Source organism: Poecilia reticulata, chromosome 2 (assembly GCF_904066995.2).
Source record: "Poecilia reticulata chromosome 2, P_reticulata-male-v2, whole genome shotgun sequence".
NCBI lineage: Eukaryota > Metazoa > Chordata > Actinopteri > Cyprinodontiformes > Poeciliidae > Poecilia > Poecilia reticulata.
Window position 1 is genome coordinate 6,039,836 of NC_088831.1, and position 21,201 is coordinate 6,061,036.

General features: G+C 40.5%; 3 protein-coding genes across 5 annotated transcripts; 2 read left to right on the forward strand and 1 right to left on the reverse strand.

The window, feature by feature from the left end:
• Positions 1–727: 727 nt before the first annotated feature.
• arpc2 (actin related protein 2/3 complex, subunit 2) lies at positions 728–9,686 on the forward strand. Its single transcript, XM_081616015.1, has 10 exons — positions 728–944; positions 2,138–2,172; positions 2,372–2,484; positions 4,295–4,340; positions 4,482–4,668; positions 4,857–4,950; positions 7,060–7,186; positions 7,665–7,765; positions 8,325–8,425; positions 9,174–9,686. Exons 1-10 carry the CDS (start codon positions 871–873, stop codon positions 9,193–9,195), a joined length of 900 nt encoding a protein of 299 aa, XP_081472141.1. The 5' UTR covers positions 728–870; the 3' UTR covers positions 9,196–9,686.
• A 2,998-nt stretch (positions 9,687–12,684) lies between these two features.
• LOC103474665 (keratin, type I cytoskeletal 18-like) lies at positions 12,685–16,313 on the reverse strand. Of its 2 annotated transcripts, XM_017308096.2 has the most exons (8): positions 15,933–16,313; positions 15,769–15,851; positions 15,261–15,417; positions 15,024–15,185; positions 14,818–14,943; positions 14,152–14,378; positions 13,961–13,995; positions 12,685–13,134 (listed from the first exon to the last, which is right to left on the reverse strand). In XM_017308096.2, the coding sequence occupies exons 1-8, from the start codon at positions 16,311–16,313 to the stop codon at positions 13,049–13,051; spliced, it is 1,257 nt and encodes a 418-aa protein (XP_017163585.2). In that variant the 3' UTR covers positions 12,685–13,048. The 2 variants fall into 2 exon arrangements, with proteins under 2 accessions (XP_017163585.2, XP_017163586.2); XM_017308097.2 differs by lacking the exon at positions 13,961–13,995.
• A 37-nt stretch (positions 16,314–16,350) lies between these two features.
• Positions 16,351–21,117, forward strand: LOC103474644 (intermediate filament protein ON3-like). Of its 2 annotated transcripts, none has more exons than XM_008425764.3 (9): positions 16,351–16,794; positions 17,986–18,194; positions 18,302–18,362; positions 18,486–18,581; positions 18,687–18,851; positions 18,928–19,053; positions 19,135–19,355; positions 19,456–19,478; positions 20,199–21,117. In XM_008425764.3, the coding sequence occupies exons 1-9, from the start codon at positions 16,351–16,353 to the stop codon at positions 20,429–20,431; spliced, it is 1,578 nt and encodes a 525-aa protein (XP_008423986.3). In that variant the 3' UTR covers positions 20,432–21,117. The 2 variants fall into 2 exon arrangements, with proteins under 2 accessions (XP_008423986.3, XP_081472120.1); XM_081615994.1 differs by having other exon boundaries at positions 20,154–20,341.
• The last annotated feature ends 84 nt before the right edge of the window (positions 21,118–21,201 follow it).

The window sequence follows — 21,201 nt, forward strand, 5'->3', positions numbered from 1 at the left end:
GGCACAAGTCCAAGTCGCCTTCATGGAGGATCAAAGATTGACTATTTGCTTCTTTGACAGAAGCTTTCATTTTCTCTCCTGTGGCTGAAAGCAGAAGTCCCTGTGATAATTCATTTCAAATCACTGTCAAGGTTACAACTTTAACGTTGAGTTTTGAGGGACTTTACTAATCCTGTGTAGCACAAACAAGGAGGAACAATCACTGAAATGAAATTTTTATTGTTTTCTGAAGCTTATGCTGACTGCTGCAATCAGCCTGACAAATAAATGCTTGAAAAATATATCTGTTTAATGACTCTGGGTAATATACAAGACATATTTTCTTGCTTAATTAAAACACAGATTTTTTTTATTATATTAGCTTTTTGATGACATTGTAATTGTGTTATTAATGGCACATACAGGCACAGTATAAGAAATAGCCACAGCATTTCAAATAAAGAAAATCACACAAATCTATAAGAAAAAAAAATTACTTTGAGTTTAGGAATTATAGCAGTATTTTTATGTTGCAAGCATGTTGGAGCAGGGGGTTTTCCTCCCCACTGTAGCTACATACATGTTCAGTATGAAGGCCTGCTGCAAAAGTGAATGCTATGAATTATATAAATATGATATAAATAAACTGAATTGACATTTTTTTCAGGATAAATAAAATATTTTAGGACTGAATTGAATTGGCGAATTAAAGACAGGCAACATTTGAAGCCACCCAAATCAGCCGGGGTCCTGCGTGTGAAGTACGCGGAAGCTACAGGCGGAGGGAGCTTCGACGGAAGCGGTCTGGTCTGTCAAGGGAGGAAAACATTTTCACCTAATATTTGACACAAAGCGGTTTAATCCTACCAAATAGCACCGGCATCCGCTGCGATGATCCTCTTAGAAATTAATAACCGCATCATAGAAGAGACGCTGACGTTGAAGTTCGACGGCGCATCCAACGGGTGAGAAAAACTGCTAACGGCAGCTAGCTTCCCCCTTCAGCGTTTCCCTGAAGAGGACCGCAGCTTTAAAAAAAACCCCAAGAAACTACCGCCGATAAAAGCTCACAAAACTGCATGTTTCAGCTCTAAGTGTCTATAAATGTGCTGAAAAAGCTTAAACTATGTAGCTGGCTGCTCCGCCGGGGCTGCTTTGCCCGAAGCTGGGGTGTGTCTACACTGGCCGTGTTATGTCAAAAATGGCAATCCTGATCAGATTAACCCACCGACCAGACATTACAATAAGGAAGAAAACATACACACACACACAAATAAAAGTTTAGGGGCAATTTTACGAACATGTAATAAATACAGAAACCAAAGCAGAAAATGTCTGTTTATGTTTGTAACAACTCAAAAGAGGGGTTTACATGTTCCCCCACAACTATGTTTGGCTAAACTCTGTCAGCCTAAGACTCTTAAGTCGTCCCAGTGTTATTCGTTAGCAGCGTGTTGAGCACAAAACTGTGGTTTACGCAACATAAACGGCCTTATTAAGAGCTTTTACAGCGCTCTGCGCGTCCATTATGTGGCTACATGTCAGTGAACCATCGCTCCTCTTCCCAGCTTCCGCATTCCTGTAGTCAAGCCGAGTCAAGTCAGTCCGCAGTGGCTAACTACATCAGCAGATCCCTGCAGCATCCACCTTCATGGAGCAAACTCAACTACAACTATCTGGATTGAATAATAGAATAAATTACATATTTAATTCCGTTTGTTTGATTCCAACATGAAATAAAGGAACAATAAACTCAAAAAGACGAGATAAATTTACATTTACATTTCCCGTACTTGAACTTAAATTGTAAATTATTCAGTATTTTGTCATAGGAGAGTGCATATTTCACAACTGTTCGCTTTTCAGTCAAATTGCACCATCGGTAGCTGTTACTTGGTGCTACTTTTTCATTTGAAAAAGGTGGAAGTCAGATAACCTCTGTGTAAAATCACTTTTAGGAAATGAATTTAACGTACTGAAACTCACAGTAGCCCAACTCTGCATACTCAGAGATGAGACAGCAACTCTTCGGCTGCTCCTTTTATAGATTTTTTTTTGTTTATTTCTCATTTAATACACCACGCATATCCATAATTTCACGTTTTATGCTTTATGTGTACATTTTTGCATGCTAACGGTCAGCATTTTGTCCCCACAGAACCAAACCCGAGGCCGTCGATGTGACGTTTGCTGGTGAGAAACCTCCGACCTTATTTAAGTTTTAAAGCCTTTTTAGTGCACTGAATGCTTTCATTTTAGAGAGGAAGAAAAATCTTACTGATTTATATTTGTTCAACTCTGTCAGTAGCTGTCAAAGTTTTGACATGAAATAGCAGAAAATGGCTAATTTATCATCTCTAGACATGAATGTTTTCCCCTCCCGCTGCTCCAGATTTCGATGGCGTCTTGTACCACATCTCCAACCCCAATGGGGACAAGACCAAAGTGATGGTCAGCATCTCTCTGAAGTTCTACAAGGAGCTGCAGGAGCACGGTGCTGATGAGGTAAACCCCAATAATCAGCCATCAAAAAGCAGTCTGGAGGAATATCTTTGCGTAGCTTTCTCACGCACACGTTTCTGAAAGTCGGCTTTAAGGTGTCGAAAACGTATCGGTCTTGTTTTCATCTTGCGCTTAAAAGACTCAAAAGTGCAACTCGTTGTTCTTCTGCTCTGAAAGTCAACCACCAAACTGCAACGAGTGTTGACATTGTGCTCTGCTGTTTGCATTGATAGCGTATCAGCAGGCACGTAAATCTTGTTCAGCACAGGTGTGTCGTCGCTGGGGAAACCCCAGACCCAAAGCATTTGGGGTCGGAGCGGCGGCCACAGGCCGGGAAGATTTAGGAAGCCGATCTGTCATGTGCCGCTCTGATCGCACCTTCAGTACAAACACTCTGTTGCCATGTAAGGAAGAAAGCAGCTGCTGTGGTTCCAGGCAGAAACAGGAAGTGAGCTCGAGTGACTCGCCCCTGAGGCGAGGAAGTGCTGACTGTGAGCTGCAGACAGCGTGCACTCACAGCTTGGCTGCTTTTCCAAAAACACCCCCCTACCCCATCCACCTCTCCAAAACTCCCTTTTTCGGCCCCTCTTAGTGGGACGTTTAAAAGAGTCAATGTTCAAGATGCTTTCATGCTGAGGATTTGCTTGGAAACGATTGAGGATGAAGCCTTTTGATTTTCTCACATTCTTTCATAGTTTTGATTCGAAAGATTCCTCTTTCTTAAATTAGCGGCGAGTTGAAAAGAAAAGAGGAATGTGCAAACATAGTTTTTAAAGCTGCATTGCTGTCATGCCTCAGTCTGACGCGTGTATTTGCTCTGTTCACATCAGCTCATACCAAACAGACAGGCTCTCATTAGAGAGGAGCCCCCCTGCCCTCCTCCCTTTAGCTCTCACCCCCGGAGATGTTCATTCCTCTCCAGCCCCAGTTTGACTCCTTTATAGTTCAGACGGTGCGTTCGGGCGCTCATTCTCTTGCTGTTGTTATTCAAGTCAGCTCCGTCTTCTGATTTCACACAAGCTGCTGAAAATCAGGGCGTTGGGCGTTGTGAAAATCACAGCGTGGCTGTCGTTTGGCTCCAACCTTAACAACAACGCTCAAATGATAAACCTAACTTTAAGCAGATGTGGTATCGTTTATCATGTATCGCGATACATTTCTTATCGGGATAATAATTTTGATTTGTTGTTGTCATAAATTAATGCCAGTTAATGTTAAAAACTCCTGAAACTCTCCGTAATCGGGATTTAGTTCAAAGAAAGTGTCAATAAATATCAATGAACTTGAAAATACGATTAAATGCCGTTACGATGTAAAGTTTAATGATTTGAATCAGAAGTGTGTTACGAATGGGAATGTTTTTTCACGAACAGTATTTGTTCCTGGGGCTGTAATTGCTGTGACACACAGTCCCGGCCACACGGTTACCAAAAAAGAAGTAATAAATAGTTTTTAAATCATCACTTTTATCATTATCACAATGGTATTTTAAAATATCGTGATTAAACTGATAAAAGTCCGTATTGGGTAAGTTCCAACCTCGCCCATTGCAGTTATTGATACAAATGCATCCTCAAGGTGCATTTGCATTTTTTTCTTCCACTAAGTTTTTCACTAACATGCATACATACAGCACTTCTAAGGAAGTTTTATTGCCTGTATGCTTCAATCATCCCAATGAACAAACACTTAAATCACTTTTTGTATCGACTCCAGACTGTTTTTGGTTTTTTTTTGTTTTTTTTGCTCCTTTTGTATCTTTTTGTTTTTGAGATTCTTCCAAAAAAAAAATCATTCTTTTATTTATTTACAGTTACTCAAGAGGGTGTATGGGAATTTCCTGGTTTCTCCAGAGGCTGGTAAGTTCTCAAAGTTGCTTAAATCTCTTCTTATTTTTTTTAATCTGCAGTGTCAAATGTATTTCATGCTTCGTTACAAATCTGTGAAATGAAAAGTTTTGCGATTCCTTTATTTATTCGTTTTGTTGCCTTCCCTTCAAGGCTACAATGTGTCCCTGCTCTACGACCTTGAGGCCCTGCCGGCCAATAAAGACGAGGTCGTTCACCAGGCGGGGATGCTGAAGAGGAACTGCTTCGCCTCGGTGTTCGAGAAGTACTTCAAGTTCCAGGAAGAAGGCAAAGAGGGCGAGAAGAGGGCCGTGGTCCACTACAGAGACGACGAGTCCATGTACGAGCATCAAGTATTTAGTTTTTTATTTCTCTGATGAGGTCAGACAGAAAGCGGTTGGCTCCAAATAGATAAGTTCCTTTTATTCAGCTGACATGTGTCTCTGTAAGCTGACTCAGAGCTGCAGTTCTCTCCTGAAATAGACACGTTTGACTTTTAGATCAAACTAAATGTGTTCGGACCCTTAGGTACTTGGAGGCCAAGAAGGACAGAGTGACAGTCGTGTTCAGCACCGTGTTCAAAGACGACGACGACGTCATCATCGGGAAAGTCTTCATGCAGGTGAGCAAGGCGGCAAATCGCAAACGTGCCTCACCACACCTTTAAGTAGGCCACTTCAGTTTCAGACGTGACCAAAGAATAGAAAACGAAGTGGATTAGCAGAGCTGCCTAGCAACTAATGTTGTCATCCAGGACATGTTGCTGTTAAATACGGCAGGGTACTGCGTACCTCTAAAAGATTTACCGGGGGTACGCAGTGCCTGCAAGAGAGGGGAGTGGCTGTCTCCCCTCTGTTTTATTGATGTTGCAATAAAAACATCAATGTGTTCACTGTGCAGCCGTGAGTGCACCCACTAATCAGCCGTAATTGATTAGTTTTTCAAGAACAATCTAAAACACGACTTAATCAGTTAATAAATAGCTTTTTTCTCATTTTATATGGTTTCTGAACTGTTTGTGCTTTACTAGAGCAGCGGTGCAATACGTCGATCGCGGAAGGTTTTGAGTCGATTTCGGCATTAAGTGACAAACTGAACGGCGCCAGGATGCTGAGACCAGCACGTCCTCCTCTGACTGGCTCATCAAAACGTTCAGAACTTTATTAAAGAACAACAACAGAAAAATCAACAAAACGTGTTAAAATTAATGACCCAACGACAATAATAATCTCAGTGATTATTGTTTCAACAAGGTGTTGTGCAATTCTGTGCGTTTCAGTTCCATTACCAAAATAACGAGCACAGCAGAAGTTTAAAATTAACCAATCAACCACCACTGTGTTCATGAGAGGCTTATTAATAATCGCTAAATAAATATCAAGCCTGCAAACCTAATATTGTAACGGACTTAATGTTATGTTTTTATCGTAATCTCTGGTCGGCTTGTGGAGCGCAGGAGGTTGCCATGGCAACGGGTGTGCTTAAATGACAGAGAGAGACGGAGAGTAAAAAGGTGCGAGTGGTTTAGAGTTGATCACCTGTTCAGGTTGTTTTACCTTCGTCTTGGTGCATCACAGCCACTGTAGTTTCTGAACGTTCAATAAACGACAAACTTGGACTAATTACCTCGTTCTTTGTGAGTATACGTCATTCACAACAAACATCAAACATAGTATATATTTTTCATTAAGTATTTAACAAACAAATGGCTTCTACCGCGATAATTATGTGAAATTAAATTAATTGTCTAATATAAAAAAATAGTTTGGTGCTGTCGGGCTCAGAGTCTGAGAGGCTTTTCCTTTACATTTTTTTTTTGCCTCTTATTTAGTGGAAATATTGATGTTGATGAGACTTTCTCCAAAATGATAACTTTTTTCAACCTTTATAGCTCCATTGCTGAAAATGAGGCTCTAACATTCACAAATGACATTGAAATAAAATCCAGTCCAACATCTGGTTTGAGGTGATTCCTCTGGAAGCTGTTGGAGGAAAAATATCCCAACGTCAGAAGATGTGATTTAACCTAACAGAGCTCTGTGGTTCCTCCTGTCAGTATGAGAGTCAGGGTGAGGAGGCGCCATGTTAGGAAGAGAAGTGGAAGCTGCAGGATCTTCAGAACAAACAGGTCATGATGGTAGGCTACTGATTATCCCTCTGTCTGGACACAAGATCAATATAACCAGTTTAAAAGATAAAATGAATGGTTATTTGCCAGACATGGAAAACTGGGATGCACTCCATGCCATGATGTTCAGAATTTAGGTCTCATGGCATCTCAAGGTGTCAACATTGCAGCCAGTGGGCTGAAGAAATACAGCTTTATTTTGTAACAATTCAAGAGCTACCAGCTTTTATCGCTTCGCAAAAAAATTCATCAGCACAAAAACTCCAAAGCACACAAAGAAGCAATATATATATATATATATATATATATTTTTTTTTTGTCATAGTACCCCCAAGAATTTAAAACTACTTTCACCCCTGGTTGTGACACACTGCCACAGTCTTCAGTCAGAGGCCTCTGCAGGTTTGTTGCAAGACTGACTGCTACTGGAGATCATTCCTGCCCACAGCATCAACATTTACAACTAATCTTTTGAGAGATACTTGGATATCATCTCTCAACCAGTGCTGTTAGTTAAATTTAACCAGTTTTGAAGACTTTTAAAGTTGCAACGTGACATAAAGGTTCCTCGGTATCCATAGCAACATGTGTTTCTGTGTGCAGGAGTTTAAAGAGGGTCGGAGAGCCAGCCACACTGCCCCCCAGGTGCTCTTCAGCCACAGGGAGCCGCCTCTGGAGCTCAAGGACACAGACGCTGCCGTCGGGGACAACATCGGATACATCACCTTCGGTCCGTAATTGATTATGACTCCATAATCAATTATTCTGATGATTAATGAATTAATCGGATATAAAAAAATTGGCATGTTCTACAGTTTTCTTCTTTTAACTACTTAACTCTCTTTTTTTTTTACAATATTAGTAATGCATTAAAAGATGCAAATAAACAAAAAATGAATAAATGAAAATTTTTTAAAATGAGAACAACATTTTATTGGCTGAAACGCAACGACATGGTGAATTTGAACCAGGTGAAGCTAAAACTGCCAGTTGAGGAGTTTTAGGTAAAACAAATGGAAAATGTAAATGCATTTTATAAAGTTTTAGCTTAAATACTGCTGTGAATATGTCGTCTTTTCAGCAAATGGCCTTTTTTTTAAATGTTTGTATAGTCTGATTATTTCAATGATCGATTTATCGCAATGAATTGTTTCAGCCCTTATCGATATTTGTTTTCTGAGTGTGTTTTTGTGCTTGCGTCCTTGCAGTCCTGTTTCCTCGTCACACCAATGCCAATGCCAGAGACAACACCATCAACCTCATCCACACCTTCAGGGACTACCTGCACTACCACATAAAGTGCTCCAAGGTGACTCCGCTCATAAACCTGCACTATTTTTTGCAAAAACATAAAAAAATGCAGGAGTTAGAATTTGCATTCCTAACTGGAATCAGGGTTTGCAGTAGATGACAAACTGCTCACAAAGCCTTTCCGTTTAAATAAAAAGCTTAGCTGGAAGTGTAAATTAGGGTCCTGCCAGAACAGGTGTTTGTTTGGGTTTGATTTATGCTTAAACGTCGTAATCCCAGCTTGGTTTTTTTTAAGAGAATGTCATTCAAAGCTTCTATGGAAACATCCCGATCACAAACAGATAACGGAGGTGGTTGTTAAGTGCCCTTACCTCAAGCAGTGAGTCAACAAAGGTGGATTTATTGGCCACCGTGGGTTGGTAAAACGTCCAATCTCTCATTCCATCTCTTCACACTATGCGCTGCTCAGTAAGCATTAATGCAGTATTTGTTTCATAACAATAAGGTATTGTGCTGAAATTCATCATCGCCAACAGAAACGAGCTAAATGTCATCTTAAAATCTCGCAACGGCTAATCTAGATCTTCATACTTTTTTTGTTTTTTTTCTTCTTCTAGGCCTACATTCACACACGGATGAGAGCCAAAACGTCAGACTTCCTCAAGGTGCTGAACCGCGCTCGACCCGACGCCGAGAAGAAGGAGATGAAGACCATTTCGTGAGTAGCTTTCATTCATGTTCACCGGCGCGCAGAGAAGAACGAGATAAGGAGAAAAACCACAAGAACAAAAACGTGAATCTTTGATTTGAAATATGTTGTTTTCGGCGTTACGACTCATGCTTTAGGAATCTTTTTCAAGCTCTTTTTTATTTTTATTTTTTTTCGGGTGAGATCTAAAAAGAGGTTTTTGAGATTTATTCACGACACACGATTGCCGTGTTTTCTTTCGTCTTTGTTGCCATGTTTTGCTTCGGATTCCTCTGGGATTACAGCAACAATAAACTTCTTTGATAGAGGACAATCACTTCACATGAATTCCGTGCAGCCATTTTCTGATGCAATTAATGAAAATGAAACCCATCAGTCACTCATTTAGTTGGAAGCTCGCAGAGAATTAAAGCATACCGAAAAATTCCTATCACTATCGGTTTTAATTGTTTTCTTTGATGAGAGTTTTCGGGGCGGAGGTGGGGGGGGGAAAGTGTTTCCGCAACTTTTAGTGACAAACTACTGAACAACAAACGGGTTTCATTGCAGCTTCTGTAGAGAATAGTTTCATTTTTAGGGACAGTTTTCAAGTTTGTCTGCGTCAGAAGGTAAGACTCGACTTCTTGGTATGTCCTAACTGAATCAAGGATGTGTAAGCTTAATAAAAATCCTTCCAGCCCGATCGAGAAAGTGTCAGGGAAAAAAAATCGTAGCTGCCGTTAGGCTCACCTAATGTCGTTATTTTTTATTTTTCTAGTGGGAAGACTTTCTCCCGCTGAGGCCAGCCGTCGCTGGAGAGATCCAAACCCCGGTGGACACGCTCAGCCGCACCACAAATCTGACTTCAACGCCACATTGGACAGGATTTCAGGACGTCCCCCCACCCTTCTTCGCCTCGCCTCCCACCCAAAAGAAGAAAAAAAAACATCCAGCTTTTCTTTTACATTTTTTTTTTAAGATTTCTTCCTGTTTTCGGATGAGTAATAAAGTTGGCTCTACACAAGGAAAGCTAAAGATAAATGGGGGAAAAAAAGGGCATTCCTTGCTTTGCATTGATAAAGAGAATTATTAGTCCTATATAAATATATATATGAACAAAATGAATGAAACTTTTGATACGATATTTTACTCCATTTGGTACTCTTGCTTGCCCCCCATCTTACCCTCACCATGCATTGTCCACATGTTGGATGATTGAAATTTCCTCTCTGTGCTCTCATGTCTGTACCATCATCATTTGAAAAATAAAACACTCTTAAAAAAGACAAAATTATCCTTTTTTTTTTTTCTTTGTCCTGTGAGAATACCTTCTAACTTGTTTTTTTCCCCCCTGCAATATCAGGTTTGAATCAAATTTTTTCATAAAACGTTTTCCAATCTTGAGATGCACTACCTCTGCATTTTTGTTTTAATTTCTCCTCTATCTCGACCCCGACTTTTTCCTCATATTTCAACAAGGAAATAGAAGTCTTTAATCATTTGTATTTTTTATTTTTTTTATTTTTTGGCAGATTCCGGATTACTATTGTGTTTGGGATACAGTCTGTCGTGTTTTTGTGGTCAATGAAACTGCAAACACCAGAGCTCTGGGCACGGACCCTGAGGAAGGTAACCACAATTAAAACTGTCAATCACAAAAACAAGTAGAGCAGATTAATTAAAGTGAGCCGCAAATATGTTATCACTATCGTTTCGTGTTTATTAGTAAAGGGATTTTCCTTGTTCTGCGTGGCAGAAGAGGCAAACAGGAGCGGTGAGGTACGGACCTGAGTCCACGCACTTAAAGTGACGGAACCTGATGTTATGAGTCATATGGCCTTTTAAACTAAACTGTTTTCTGTTTTCTTTCATCACACACACCCATGTTTTGTTTTGTTGGGATTTTATGTGATTAAATCGACGACAAAGTTGAGAGAAATTGACTATGGTGGCTCCCACCACATACAGTTTGCTTGTCTTGTCCGCTAATCCGCAAATGACAATTGCGCAAGTTCTGCGCACAAGCTAATCACGTTGATAAAAATAGCCACAGTGGATTTCTGACAATAAAATTCTCCATAACTGTTAACAAAATGTTACACTAACCTGTACTTTAGTGCAAATCATTGAACTAAGCGGAGCAGCGCCTCAAGGATGTATTCTCACTCCTTTGCTATTTCAGTTCAGTTTTCAGTTTTTCTTTATAAAGATATTTCATTTACACCTCTGGGACTTTGTGTCATAGTTCACGTATTAGTTTAGCTTTCCGAGATTCTAATAATACCTTCACATGGTTACGAAACCATAATAACGGCCCCCCCAAAAAAGTAAAGGCTAAAAATCTTTCCAGCTGCACAATATCCCAAACTAGAAGGAACAATCATCTAAAAATGTCATGCCTCAACCAAAGGACATCTCACTTGGCTCATCTCACAGTATTATAAGTACATTTATGATGAGCACTGTTAATAGTAATTCATGACAGAAGTTGAGTACTTGGTCAGGGTTTTGCCACTAATCGACATAAAAGCCACAAAATGTCTGTTACCAATCACAATCTTGTATGGTGGAGCGTCAACCGTACAATGGAAGATAATGAAGAACCTTATCACTGAAAATGTTTTTGACTAAGAAAGTCTATAAGATAAGATCTCTTTTGGTTCTTTGGAAGCCATTTGAGGACAGACGCTTGAGGAAAGCCCTGTGCGCTGTGAAAGCTCTCCGACGATCCGGTAGATGTTATCGCACGGTTGAATATCGGACACCCAGAATGTAAAAAAACTTCATTCCGAGTGCGTGTAAACACGGGAAACGTGAACAATCAAGAATGCCACATTTTCAAGTTGTTTTTGTTCAGACATGTTATTTTAAAGTCAAGCTTCAGTTGTAGGTCCTTGGTATGCGTTTTCGTTTTTTTTAATTCCAATGCGGGAATGAAAGTAAAGGAGGCTAGCGTCACCCAATGGCCAGCGTAATTCGCTACCAAGGAGACCGGTTGAGGGCTAATGGAGAAATTCCAAGTGCTGCTTGATGTCTAACATCTGAAGGAAAACTTTACTTTTTTGATATTCTCCTGAAAAGAGAAATGCTTTCTTTACATTGCAGATTTTTGATAGCGTTTTAGGACTAGGACTGAGCCACACTTGGCAAAATCAGCTGCCTCCAAGCATTTGCTTTAATTGGAAATGTTTCTTACATAACCCCGGAGCAATTTCAATCTAGTGTTATTAACTCCAGAATTTGACTTGCTGATGGTTGCTATGTGGATCGTAGCCCTGCTGTGTAACTCAAGCTTGCCAATGCTCAGACGTACTCCTTCAGGATGTTGATGCACTCTTACAAGTGTGTCTTGTGTTGTTTACAGTTAATTGCTATGTTTAATGGTGCAGACAGTTGTGGTTTCTGACATGGGCAATATGGGCAACCGCCCAGGGCGTTATGTTTTTAGGGATGGCAGGAGACCTCTGCAAATTGTAGCACAGAGAAAGCAAACCAGAATGAAGAAGAGTTTTAATTGATACTGGTTCAATTTATTTCAGCTCTAAGTATTTAATATCTATGTGTTTTTATGGGAATGTGGATCTTTCAGATCAATTTGAGAAGCAATTTTGATAGGTGCACTTAATTTTTTTGTGTCACGCAGCACGGGGCGCTGGTCTTGGTCTTAATTTGGTCTCGGGTTCAGTGGTCTAGACTACAACTCTGCTATGTGGCTCCTTGGTTCTATGTCCTCCCCTGCCCACCCTTTCAGTTGGATTTCTTTCAAAATAAAAGCCGCTACTGGCAAAGAAGGTGAAGTTCATGCTATGTTAGGACAGGAGACAAGATGTTTCCATCCCTGAAATTATGATGCATAGAATCACATATCTAAGTCTAAAATATGTTACAGAGAGTAAACACAATAAAAACATGCTTTATGTGTGGCATTGCTCAATAAAATGGCACATTTGTGATGTATTAAAATTAAATACGATCGGTTCACTTAATATTATTGGTGATTAGGTAATGCATTCAGCAAGTACTTTTACTTTTAACACTTAGGTATTTTTTAAAGCCAGTACTTTTCTACTTTTACTTAAATAAAATGTTAATGTGGTACTTTTACTTTGACTTGAGTACATTTTTGTGTATTTGTGTCTTTACTTAAGTACATTTTTTGAGTACTTTCACCATTTTTGGGTGTTAGATAGTCATAAAGGGTACATTATTTGGATAATATTAGAAAAATGTCAACTACTCTTTGTCATTTAAGGTCACTTGTAAGAATTATTGAGACCAACACAAATCAAAAGAGTCTGTTTCTGCATCGAAAACATCTTTATTTTTGCTCACACCATAGAAGACACGTTTGAAGAACCCCCCATACCTATAATGCGGCTTTAACAGCACCAATCATTTTTCTTTTACTGAGTGAGAGAAACAAAATGGATTAGAGGGCCGTTTTTAAAACACAAGCACTAAAGGTATGACCTTTTCTTCTTCTTTGTCAGATTCAGAGGAGGAAGAGGATGAAGAAGAAGAAGAGGAGGATGAATTTTTCTTAGGCTTCTTTTGCTTCTTTTTGGATTTTTTCTGGCTGCTGGATTTCTTAGGCTTCTTAGGTTCCTTGTTAAGGTTACCAGAATCCACAGCCGCCCATTGAGTGTTTTATGTTTAGGATTGGGTAATGGGGTCGCGGCCGTCATCCACCAGGACCTCGTTCTCCCCTTTCTCATCCTGATTGTTAGGACTCTGCGGTTCTGTGAACAGAAACAGGACATATTTTACAGGGTTTCCTTGCACCGTGTGCAGGTGTTGCTTTTGCCCTTCATCCGGATTTTGCAAAAAATGCTAAATCAGAAGCTAGTTTGTCGTTGTGAGCTTGATTCGGGTTTGAATGTGGTGAGACTTTTACATTTTTATTTTTTTATTTTTTATTTTTAGTAGAATCAGGTTACGTATTTAGAAGACGACGGCAATTTGCTGCAGTTAGTAGTATTAACAGTTAAAAATAGTGGAAGTGCCCTTAATGGCATCGAAGACTCTGGATCTCTTCTGAAAGCCTTTAAGCGCACTTCTTCAACTTTTTGTTATACAAAAGGCAGTGTGAGGCATTCATGTTTAACTGAGCACTTCCTTAATAACCGGTGTAAACTGTGGCGTCAAACAGCGGAGAGACTGTCAGGCAACTTGCCCCAAGGCACAACAAACATGGAAGGTATGAATGTTTCTCTTTTATAGCCATAAACGTAGCATTTTTTTAAAAATAGCTTTGCTGCCATTTAGAGTTACGCCTGCCGTCTTTCATTTGACCATAAGAGCATGTCTGCTGTTCATCAATCTCTCCACGGCATCAACCAAACTGCTTACACTTGTCGTGTGGAAGAACAAGGGTCACATTTTTGCGTCTGTTTGTTTCTTCCTGTTGGAAGTCAGCCAATCAGATTGCAAGAGTGAACCGAAAGCATCAGTCTGGTGAGTTGTTGACCCATGTCTGCTTTGGTGAGAGGGTTAGGGGTTGATCGGGAGATCTGCCTTCATGTTTGGGTTTTTAGCACTGTCTTAGGAGGCGAATCCGGAACTTACCCGGTGACAATGCGTCCCTTATATTAAGCTCCAAGCTGTCAGGGAAGAAGAGGATAAATAATGCACCGAGTATTATATTTAACTGGCTTACCCTTTATTCTGGTAGGAGTTTTTATCAATTAAAAGGAACTAAGAGCGACAAGAAGGACATGCTAAAGGTAAGCAGAAAAGGTGCGCAGGAGCATCCTCACCTCTCTTTGTCAGCTGTTATGCCCATCAGCTTGTCGTACTCTTGGATTTCTTTCTCCAGCTTCATTTTGAGGCACAGCAGTTTTTTGTAGCTCTCCACCTTCTGCTCCACCTGAGCCCTCACTTCCTTCAGCTCAGCCTCCAGGCTGACGATGATGTTGTTGATTGGGACCAGTCGGTTGTTGTTCTCAGCCTTGACTTTGTTCAGATTGTCCTCCAAAGCCTTGATCTGGAAGCAGAAAAGTGTGATTTGTTAGAGCTAATGTACAGGACTTAGATCCTTTTGGAGGAATTACTTTTGGAGATGGTGCAAAAAACGACTAAAGCTAGCATTTTTGTAAAACCATGCTGCTCGTATCTTATTATTTTTGGCCAAATTTATTAGGAACCATTGTGAAAGGTCTGAAGAACCAGAAAGTGTGTTTTTGTTGGTTTGCAGGAACACATGCAGTTTTTTCTGACGTTAACCAGCACCCTAAGCTTAATGGCAAGGTTGACAGGAATGCCTGTCAACCTTGCTGGTAGCGACATGATAAAAGACCAACTCAGAGCAAATGCTTTTGGGATGTACAAAAGACTTGATAAAGATCAGGTTCACTGCTTATCTGATGAAGTTTTTTCTTTATTATTTATTTTTAATATGGGCTTGTGTGGGAGTTTTTACAAACCGTGCTGAGGCTAGCCTGAATCTGCATTTGCAGGCTTTTCTTCTCCTTCAGCAGCTTGTTGTACTCTGACTTTCCGGACTCCAAAGCCTCGTTGTTCTGGGCCTCCTTCACCTGGATGTTGTCAAACTAGAATGGGAGGAACAAACATGATGAGACAATCAGAAGAGCACGGGCGGAAATCAGCAGCCCGTTTTCAATTTTCGAACCTTGTCCTTGTACCAATCCTCTGTCTCCTTCATGTTCTTGTCAGCCAGCTTTTGGTAATGGATCCGTATGTTTTTGACAATGTCGGCCAGGTTGGAGTTCTGGGAGTCAATCTCCACCTTCACCTCTGAGTTCTTGATCTTCTCACGAAGCTTGTCAACCTCCTACAACAACCGTGTGCTTAAGAGTTAAACAAGTATCAAAAATAACACTGCAGATCCGAGCAAACTTAGCCTTACCTTCTTGTGGTCAGTCTCAAGGCGTTTCACCTCATCCTCGACCAGTTCCATCTCCTTCTCCAGCTGATCTCGGGTTTGCTTGGTCTCCTCGATGTCCTTTTTCAGGGTGTCTATGTCTTTTTCTAACTCCTTCTTCATCCTTGACTCATTGTCCAACCTGTTAATGGAGATCGGAGACATCATCACAAGTGCAACACGTTAAATGAGCCACTAGAAACTTTTCACCCTTTGCCCCTTGCCAAGAAGTCGTAAGGCTTAGAGGACTTTCATGGTCTTACTTGGAAACAAAATGAGCTTCTCTTGTAATATTTCTTTTTTCTTTTTTTTTTTGCCCTATCCTGGGGACCTACCCATCACCAAATGACCATTGGACTTATGGGACCAGCAGCGCCCATGCAATGCTGCAAAGATGAGTTGAAATAAATGTGCAAATCTACTTTCCTTCCAATATGGATATGATGTAAATTCTGACTGAGCCAATAACCATAAGACAAGAGTTTCAGCTCACTTGTCATTGAAGTCCTCCAGGGCCAGCTTGGAGTTGTCAATCTGGAGCAACAGCTTGGCATTTTCCAAGGTGAGATTCTTGATCTAAACATATGATAAGAATGAGAAGATGATGATGAAAAAGAAGAAGATGGACAAGAATATTTAATGTTTGTCTTAACCCACCTCCTTGTCGAGTTCATCCTGTGGTTTCTGGATTTTATCCCAGTCTCTTCCCTTAGGAGCCTTCCTCTTGGCCAGAATGTCATCGATCTCCTCCTGCAGCTTGCCGTTGTCCTCCTTCAGCTGCTGTACCTTGTCCAGGTAGTTCTTCAGGCGGTTGTTCAGGGTCTGCAGCTCCTGCTTGTTCTCTGGGAGAGAGGTGCGGGCGGGACTGCCATTGGGCTGGGAAGCAGTGACCGGAGCAGCAGTGGGAATGGCCGGAGTGGAGTCGTTCTCGATTTTGTTGTGGAGGATGTTGCGGAGTCCCTCAATGCTGGACAAGGACGCCTTGGCGCCCCTACCCCCGGCTCCTCCGTACATGCTGGCGCTGCTGTTGCGAGGCATGTTTGCTGATGATGGATGACAGAGAACTGGCTGAACGATGATGGGTAAGGCTACTCCTGGATGGAAAGGAAGGGGGCTGAGTTTTATAGCTCCTCTCTGCCTTCTTATCCGCCCACATTCAGGACTCTGCCTCCTCACTCTTGGACAAACAGGTTCAGGGCTGAAATTCAAGTATTTCATGTTGACTTCTCTGGTAATTCAGCACATGTTCTGTTTTGATTGGACACTTGGAAAGTTGTTGGGGAGGTGCACAGGTCCATGCACCTTTATAAAGGTGATGCGAGGTGGGATCTCAGTTCATCTGCACATTCAGTCTCCAAGGTTCAGCACCATGTCAGAAAGAAATTACAGCAGCAAGACAGACCTCGGCAACAGACAGACCAAGATGAGTGTGGCCCCAAAGCTCGACTCAGCGGGGAAAACCGGGGAGAAGAAAAACTTGGTTGACCTCAACGACAAGTTTGTCCAGTTGATCGACAAGGTCTGTACAATTTTATTTATTTATTTATTTTTATATATAGGCTGTGGAAAAATATTAAGAAACCACTTAAAATGATCAATTTCTCTGATTTTAGATTTTATAGGCATAGAAGTAAAATGAACATTGCTATTTTATTTTATGAGCTGCTGACAACATGTCTCCAAAATTCCAAGCAAAAATGTATTTATTTGCAGAAAACAAGAAATGGTCAAAATAACAAAAAAGATGCAGTGCTTTCAGACCTAAACTAATGCAAAAAAAAAGAGTTAATATTAATTTAGAAACGATTCCAATGTTTTAACTCAAAAAGAGTTCATAAATCAATATTTGGTGGGATAATCATAAAGTTTTAATGGGGTTCAGTGCGGGGGTCTCAATTTTTCACAGTGCTGTATTATTTGTTAATTTAAATAGATTAATTACACTCAGACTGACGTTTTTAAGCGTTCGTGTTCGTTAATTTTGATGATTCTCCGCTTGCATACTTGCAAGATTAGAGAAAAAGAAAACATTATAGTAACATTGGCTGAATGAAAATCATGTTTAACAGTTTAAAGGTCATTTTGAAAAAGTACTTCTAATCTAAGAAAGGAGACTTCGTGTGTGTGCGCGTGCGTGTGTGTGTGCGCGTGTGTGTGTGTATAACTTGTAGTGCTTTAAAAAGATTTGCCTAATTGTAGTGGATACAATATGGTCAACAAAGATATGCTTTTTCTAATTTTCATTAAGCTTACTTTGAAATTTTAAGCATTCAGGTAAAAGAAAAAAATACAAAAACACATAATGAGACCTAATAATATAATAACATCAACATTTAACAGTTCAAACATAATAATAGAGTAGAATTAGCACCTGAGGCCATGAAAAGTGACTCACTCTGCTAGGTTTCCTATTGTGTATAGCAAACAAGAATGCCATCTAGTGGTAAATTAGTGGAATGGGCCCAATTTAATGTAAAACTGGAAAAATGAGGGGAAAATTGAAAGAAAACAGACAGACGAACCTTAAAATTAGCGATAGTGTGCTATGACATTCCTCACAAATCTTTAAGGTGCTGTTTCCCTCCCAGAAATGAGATATCAGACACATCGCAGACACTGAAAGTCCAACAAATGCAAAGTTACTATTTACTACCAGTGACTTTTCCTTTTTTATATCCAGTGAACATCCCTTGTTCTTCCTTTTTCTTAGGTGAAGGAACTGGAGGATGAGAAAATGAAACTGGAGAAGAAGCTGGATATCCTGAAGGGTCAGGAGGACTACAGCGGGAACGTGGATGCCATCGTGAGGCAGGCAGAGAACAAACTGCTGGAGAAGATTGACAACCTGAAGAACGACCAGGAAAAACTGAAGAATGATCTTGAAGACATCGCGAAGGATGTGGATGACGCCAAGAAGATGTAAGCAGCTCACAGATGGTGTCCATGTTTGAAATTGTGGATGACTCCAACATGCCTGTGTTTCCTGCAGTGTCATTTCTTTACCTTTTATTCTCTCTTGCTTGCAGCTATGAGGATGTACTAGAAAAGAGAACTGAGCTGGAGACTGAGTTTGTTGTTGCCAAAAAGGTAATACCACAATTTTCTGCTTTTTGGGGAATGAAAACCGCTAAACATGTTTCAATGTTATGAAATGTTCCATCTTTACATGATTTTTTTCCACCTACAATTTAAATTATATGTGTGCAACAGGAAGTAGATGAAGGACATCTGGATTTGGTAAACAAGGTTTTGGACCTGGAGGACCTGAACAGAAAACTGGAGTTCCTCAGGGATGGCTATGATGAGGTAATAGAAAACTGTTAACTTACTTACTTACTCACTGAACATTAGATAGATTTAAAAAGGTTTAAAACTCGTCATAACTGTTTTTACCTCCTCAACACCTTGCAGGAAATCAAGGAGCTGCAGTCGATGATCAAGAATGAAACGGTCACCCTTCCCAAGTCCGCCAAACGGTCTCTGGACATGGACGACTACGTCAAGACCGTAGAGGCGCAGTATGCTACATATGCCGCTCGTGCTAGGGATGAGGCGGAGCAATGGAACCAGAGAAAGGTGAGGATGAAATTAAACAGATCCAGTCCTTTCATAACAGTGCAAGTAAATGTTACAAACTTTCCCCAACTTTCAGATTGATTCCTTGGAGCAAAGTTCAGAGCAGAAGGAGCAGGAAGTCCGTGACCAAAAGAGGGATATCTCTGACCTCTTGCGCCAAATCCAGAGGCTCACTGCTGAATTGGACAGTCTGAAAAGAAAGGTAAGGACCTGATAGACAGTAACCCCTTTACACACACTCTGACCGTCCTGCTGATATCCATTGCTTTGTTGCCCCATTAAGGAAGAGTCCTTGAGAAATGACATTGACGCAGCAAGAACAGACGGTGACGAAAACATGGAGGCGGCCAGAAATACCATTAAGAAGCTAGAGGAGGCCTTGAAGGCACACAAGCAGGAGTTGGCCAACCAGATCCGCGAATACCAGAACCTGCTGAACATCAAACTAGCTCTGGACATCGAGATCGCCACCTACCGCAGGCTGCTAGAGGGCGAGGAGCAGAGGTAAGAGTCGGCGGACATTGCAACGTGAGATCGTGTCAATAAGATGAAAGTGTGCGAACGCTTTGACTAACGTCTTCCCCTCTCCTGTATCTCCATGAAGAATGAACAACTTTCAACGTTCAGGTGAGAGACATTTTATTACCATTCATACACAAAAATAACCTTTAGAGAAAAATCTAAATTGTGGCGTTTGAGAGTTGTCTTGTTGCATGTTGTGATCTCAAGCTAACCAATGAAAAATATGCAGAATTGGAATGCTTTAGTGACCAATAAAATAATTGTTAGAAATTTCTTTGATTTTTATATACTATACGTCCTTCTAACACAGTCTTAACACCCCTTAACACCCTAATGCACCTTTTCTTGAAAATTCACAAGTTGTATAAGAAACATAGGAATAGTAAATTGAAAGAACAAAAAAATTATTTTATAATTATAACTTATAAGTCAATTTTGTTCAGAAAATTACACATTTCTTGGTCCAGCTGGAGGCCAGTTAGAATGCTTACTCGTTTTATTTTTTTGTTTTGTTTTTGAAGATGTCACAGGACTAAGTAGAGAAAACATATCTTTTTCTGTTCCTGGAAATAGGATTAATTAGCAAGTTTTCTTATTTTCCTTTGTAAAGTGACAACCCTTCTTTCTCTTAAGGGAAAGCCTTTAAATTTAGATCAAATCTTAATGACAGATGCCACAGTTTCCAAATATGACAATAGCATGCATGTAACTCATTTCTGCAGATCTCAATCTTCACTGTTGTTTTGTGCTTCACTAAAATCTAACCTCTCTTCCGCTCAGATTACTAAATGCAAACAACCAATCCAAGTCCTTACTTGCACGCAGACGTTCACCCAGAGAGGAAACACCCGCAAGACCACCTGCCCGAAAGAAGTCACCTGCAAGACAAACGAGGGAAACCTCCAACAGTCGAGTCCGGCATCGTCCCAAAACCGGACGAGACCCCAGACCCTGCAAGTACACAGGAATCTCCCACCCCCTCCAAAAAGCGCGTGCTGATCCGAGTGGAGGTGAAATATGGAAAGCTCATCTCCGAAAGCACCCAGTACACTGACTGATTTTTTTTCTGGGACTTCCTGCAGCCAAATCCGCAAAATGTGAACAAATTATTTCCAAAATGAAGCTATAATGAACCATTTAAACCTCCTGATGAAATTAAAAGTAGTACTCTCTCTTGCACGTTTTCTGGCAGTGAACGTCCGACTGCAGCTTGGTGGCAGGTTGAATGTGTGCTTGAACTGGTTTACGTCAAGCCGTGTGTTTTGGAAAGGTTTTTTTTTTCTTATCTTTTGTTGGGATGTGCAATGCCTTTGGGGCTTCAGTGTTTCCTTTCATCTTCTCCATGTGTTATTTCCTTCAGACAGTGACGACCCGAGCCCTGAGGTTTTGTCCTTGTGACGCAAAAAAACCTTCTAGCGTAAAGGTTTGTTTTTATTTCAGGATAAATTGATTTATGGGTCCGAGCATGCGGGAGTGTTTCCGTTTGCTTGATTCCCATCTTGCCAGTATGAGTCAGGAAATGCAAATAAAAACAATAAGGAAAGGTTCTCAGACTGGTACTTAAAAGTTCAACAATATATTTATATATATATTGCTTCATTTTTGATACATTGTCCTGCAGCATTGCAATGCTGCAAGTTTGAACTCCTCTGTTGGCTCTTGTGCTCATGAGTTTCAAATCTTTCAAATGAATCTAAAGTAATCAGATTTCAGGGTTGCGTGCTAATAAATTAACCTCTACAAATGCTGAGTCTGTTTTCTTTCTTTCCGTCATGCACACATATGGAACTCACTCATCACTTAAAGAGACACTGCACCATTTAGCCCA

Bases quoted from the DNA above. Each gene is read 5' to 3' on its own strand.
- arpc2 (XM_081616015.1), top strand. From the start codon at position 871: ATGATCCTCTTAGAAATTAATAACCGCATCATAGAAGAGACGCTGACG. The intron at 4,951-7,059 runs GTGAGCAAGGCG...TTCTGTGTGCAG, and splicing joins TCGGGAAAGTCTTCATGCAG to GAGTTTAAAGAGGGTCGGAG. The intron at 7,766-8,324 runs GTGACTCCGCTC...TTCTTCTTCTAG, and splicing joins ACCACATAAAGTGCTCCAAG to GCCTACATTCACACACGGAT.
- LOC103474665 (XM_017308096.2), bottom strand. From the start codon at position 16,313: ATGCCTCGCAACAGCAGCGCCAGCATGTACGGAGGAGCCGGGGGTAGG. The intron at 15,852-15,932 runs GTGGGTTAAGAC...TCATATGTTTAG, and splicing joins AGGATGAACTCGACAAGGAG to ATCAAGAATCTCACCTTGGA. The intron at 13,135-13,960 runs GTAAGTTCCGGA...TTCTGTTCACAG, and splicing joins AAGGGACGCATTGTCACCGG to AACCGCAGAGTCCTAACAAT.
- LOC103474644 (XM_008425764.3), top strand. From the start codon at position 16,351: ATGATGGGTAAGGCTACTCCTGGATGGAAAGGAAGGGGGCTGAGTTTT. The intron at 18,363-18,485 runs GTAATACCACAA...TGTGTGCAACAG, and splicing joins AGTTTGTTGTTGCCAAAAAG to GAAGTAGATGAAGGACATCT. The intron at 19,054-19,134 runs GTAAGGACCTGA...TGCCCCATTAAG, and splicing joins TGGACAGTCTGAAAAGAAAG to GAAGAGTCCTTGAGAAATGA.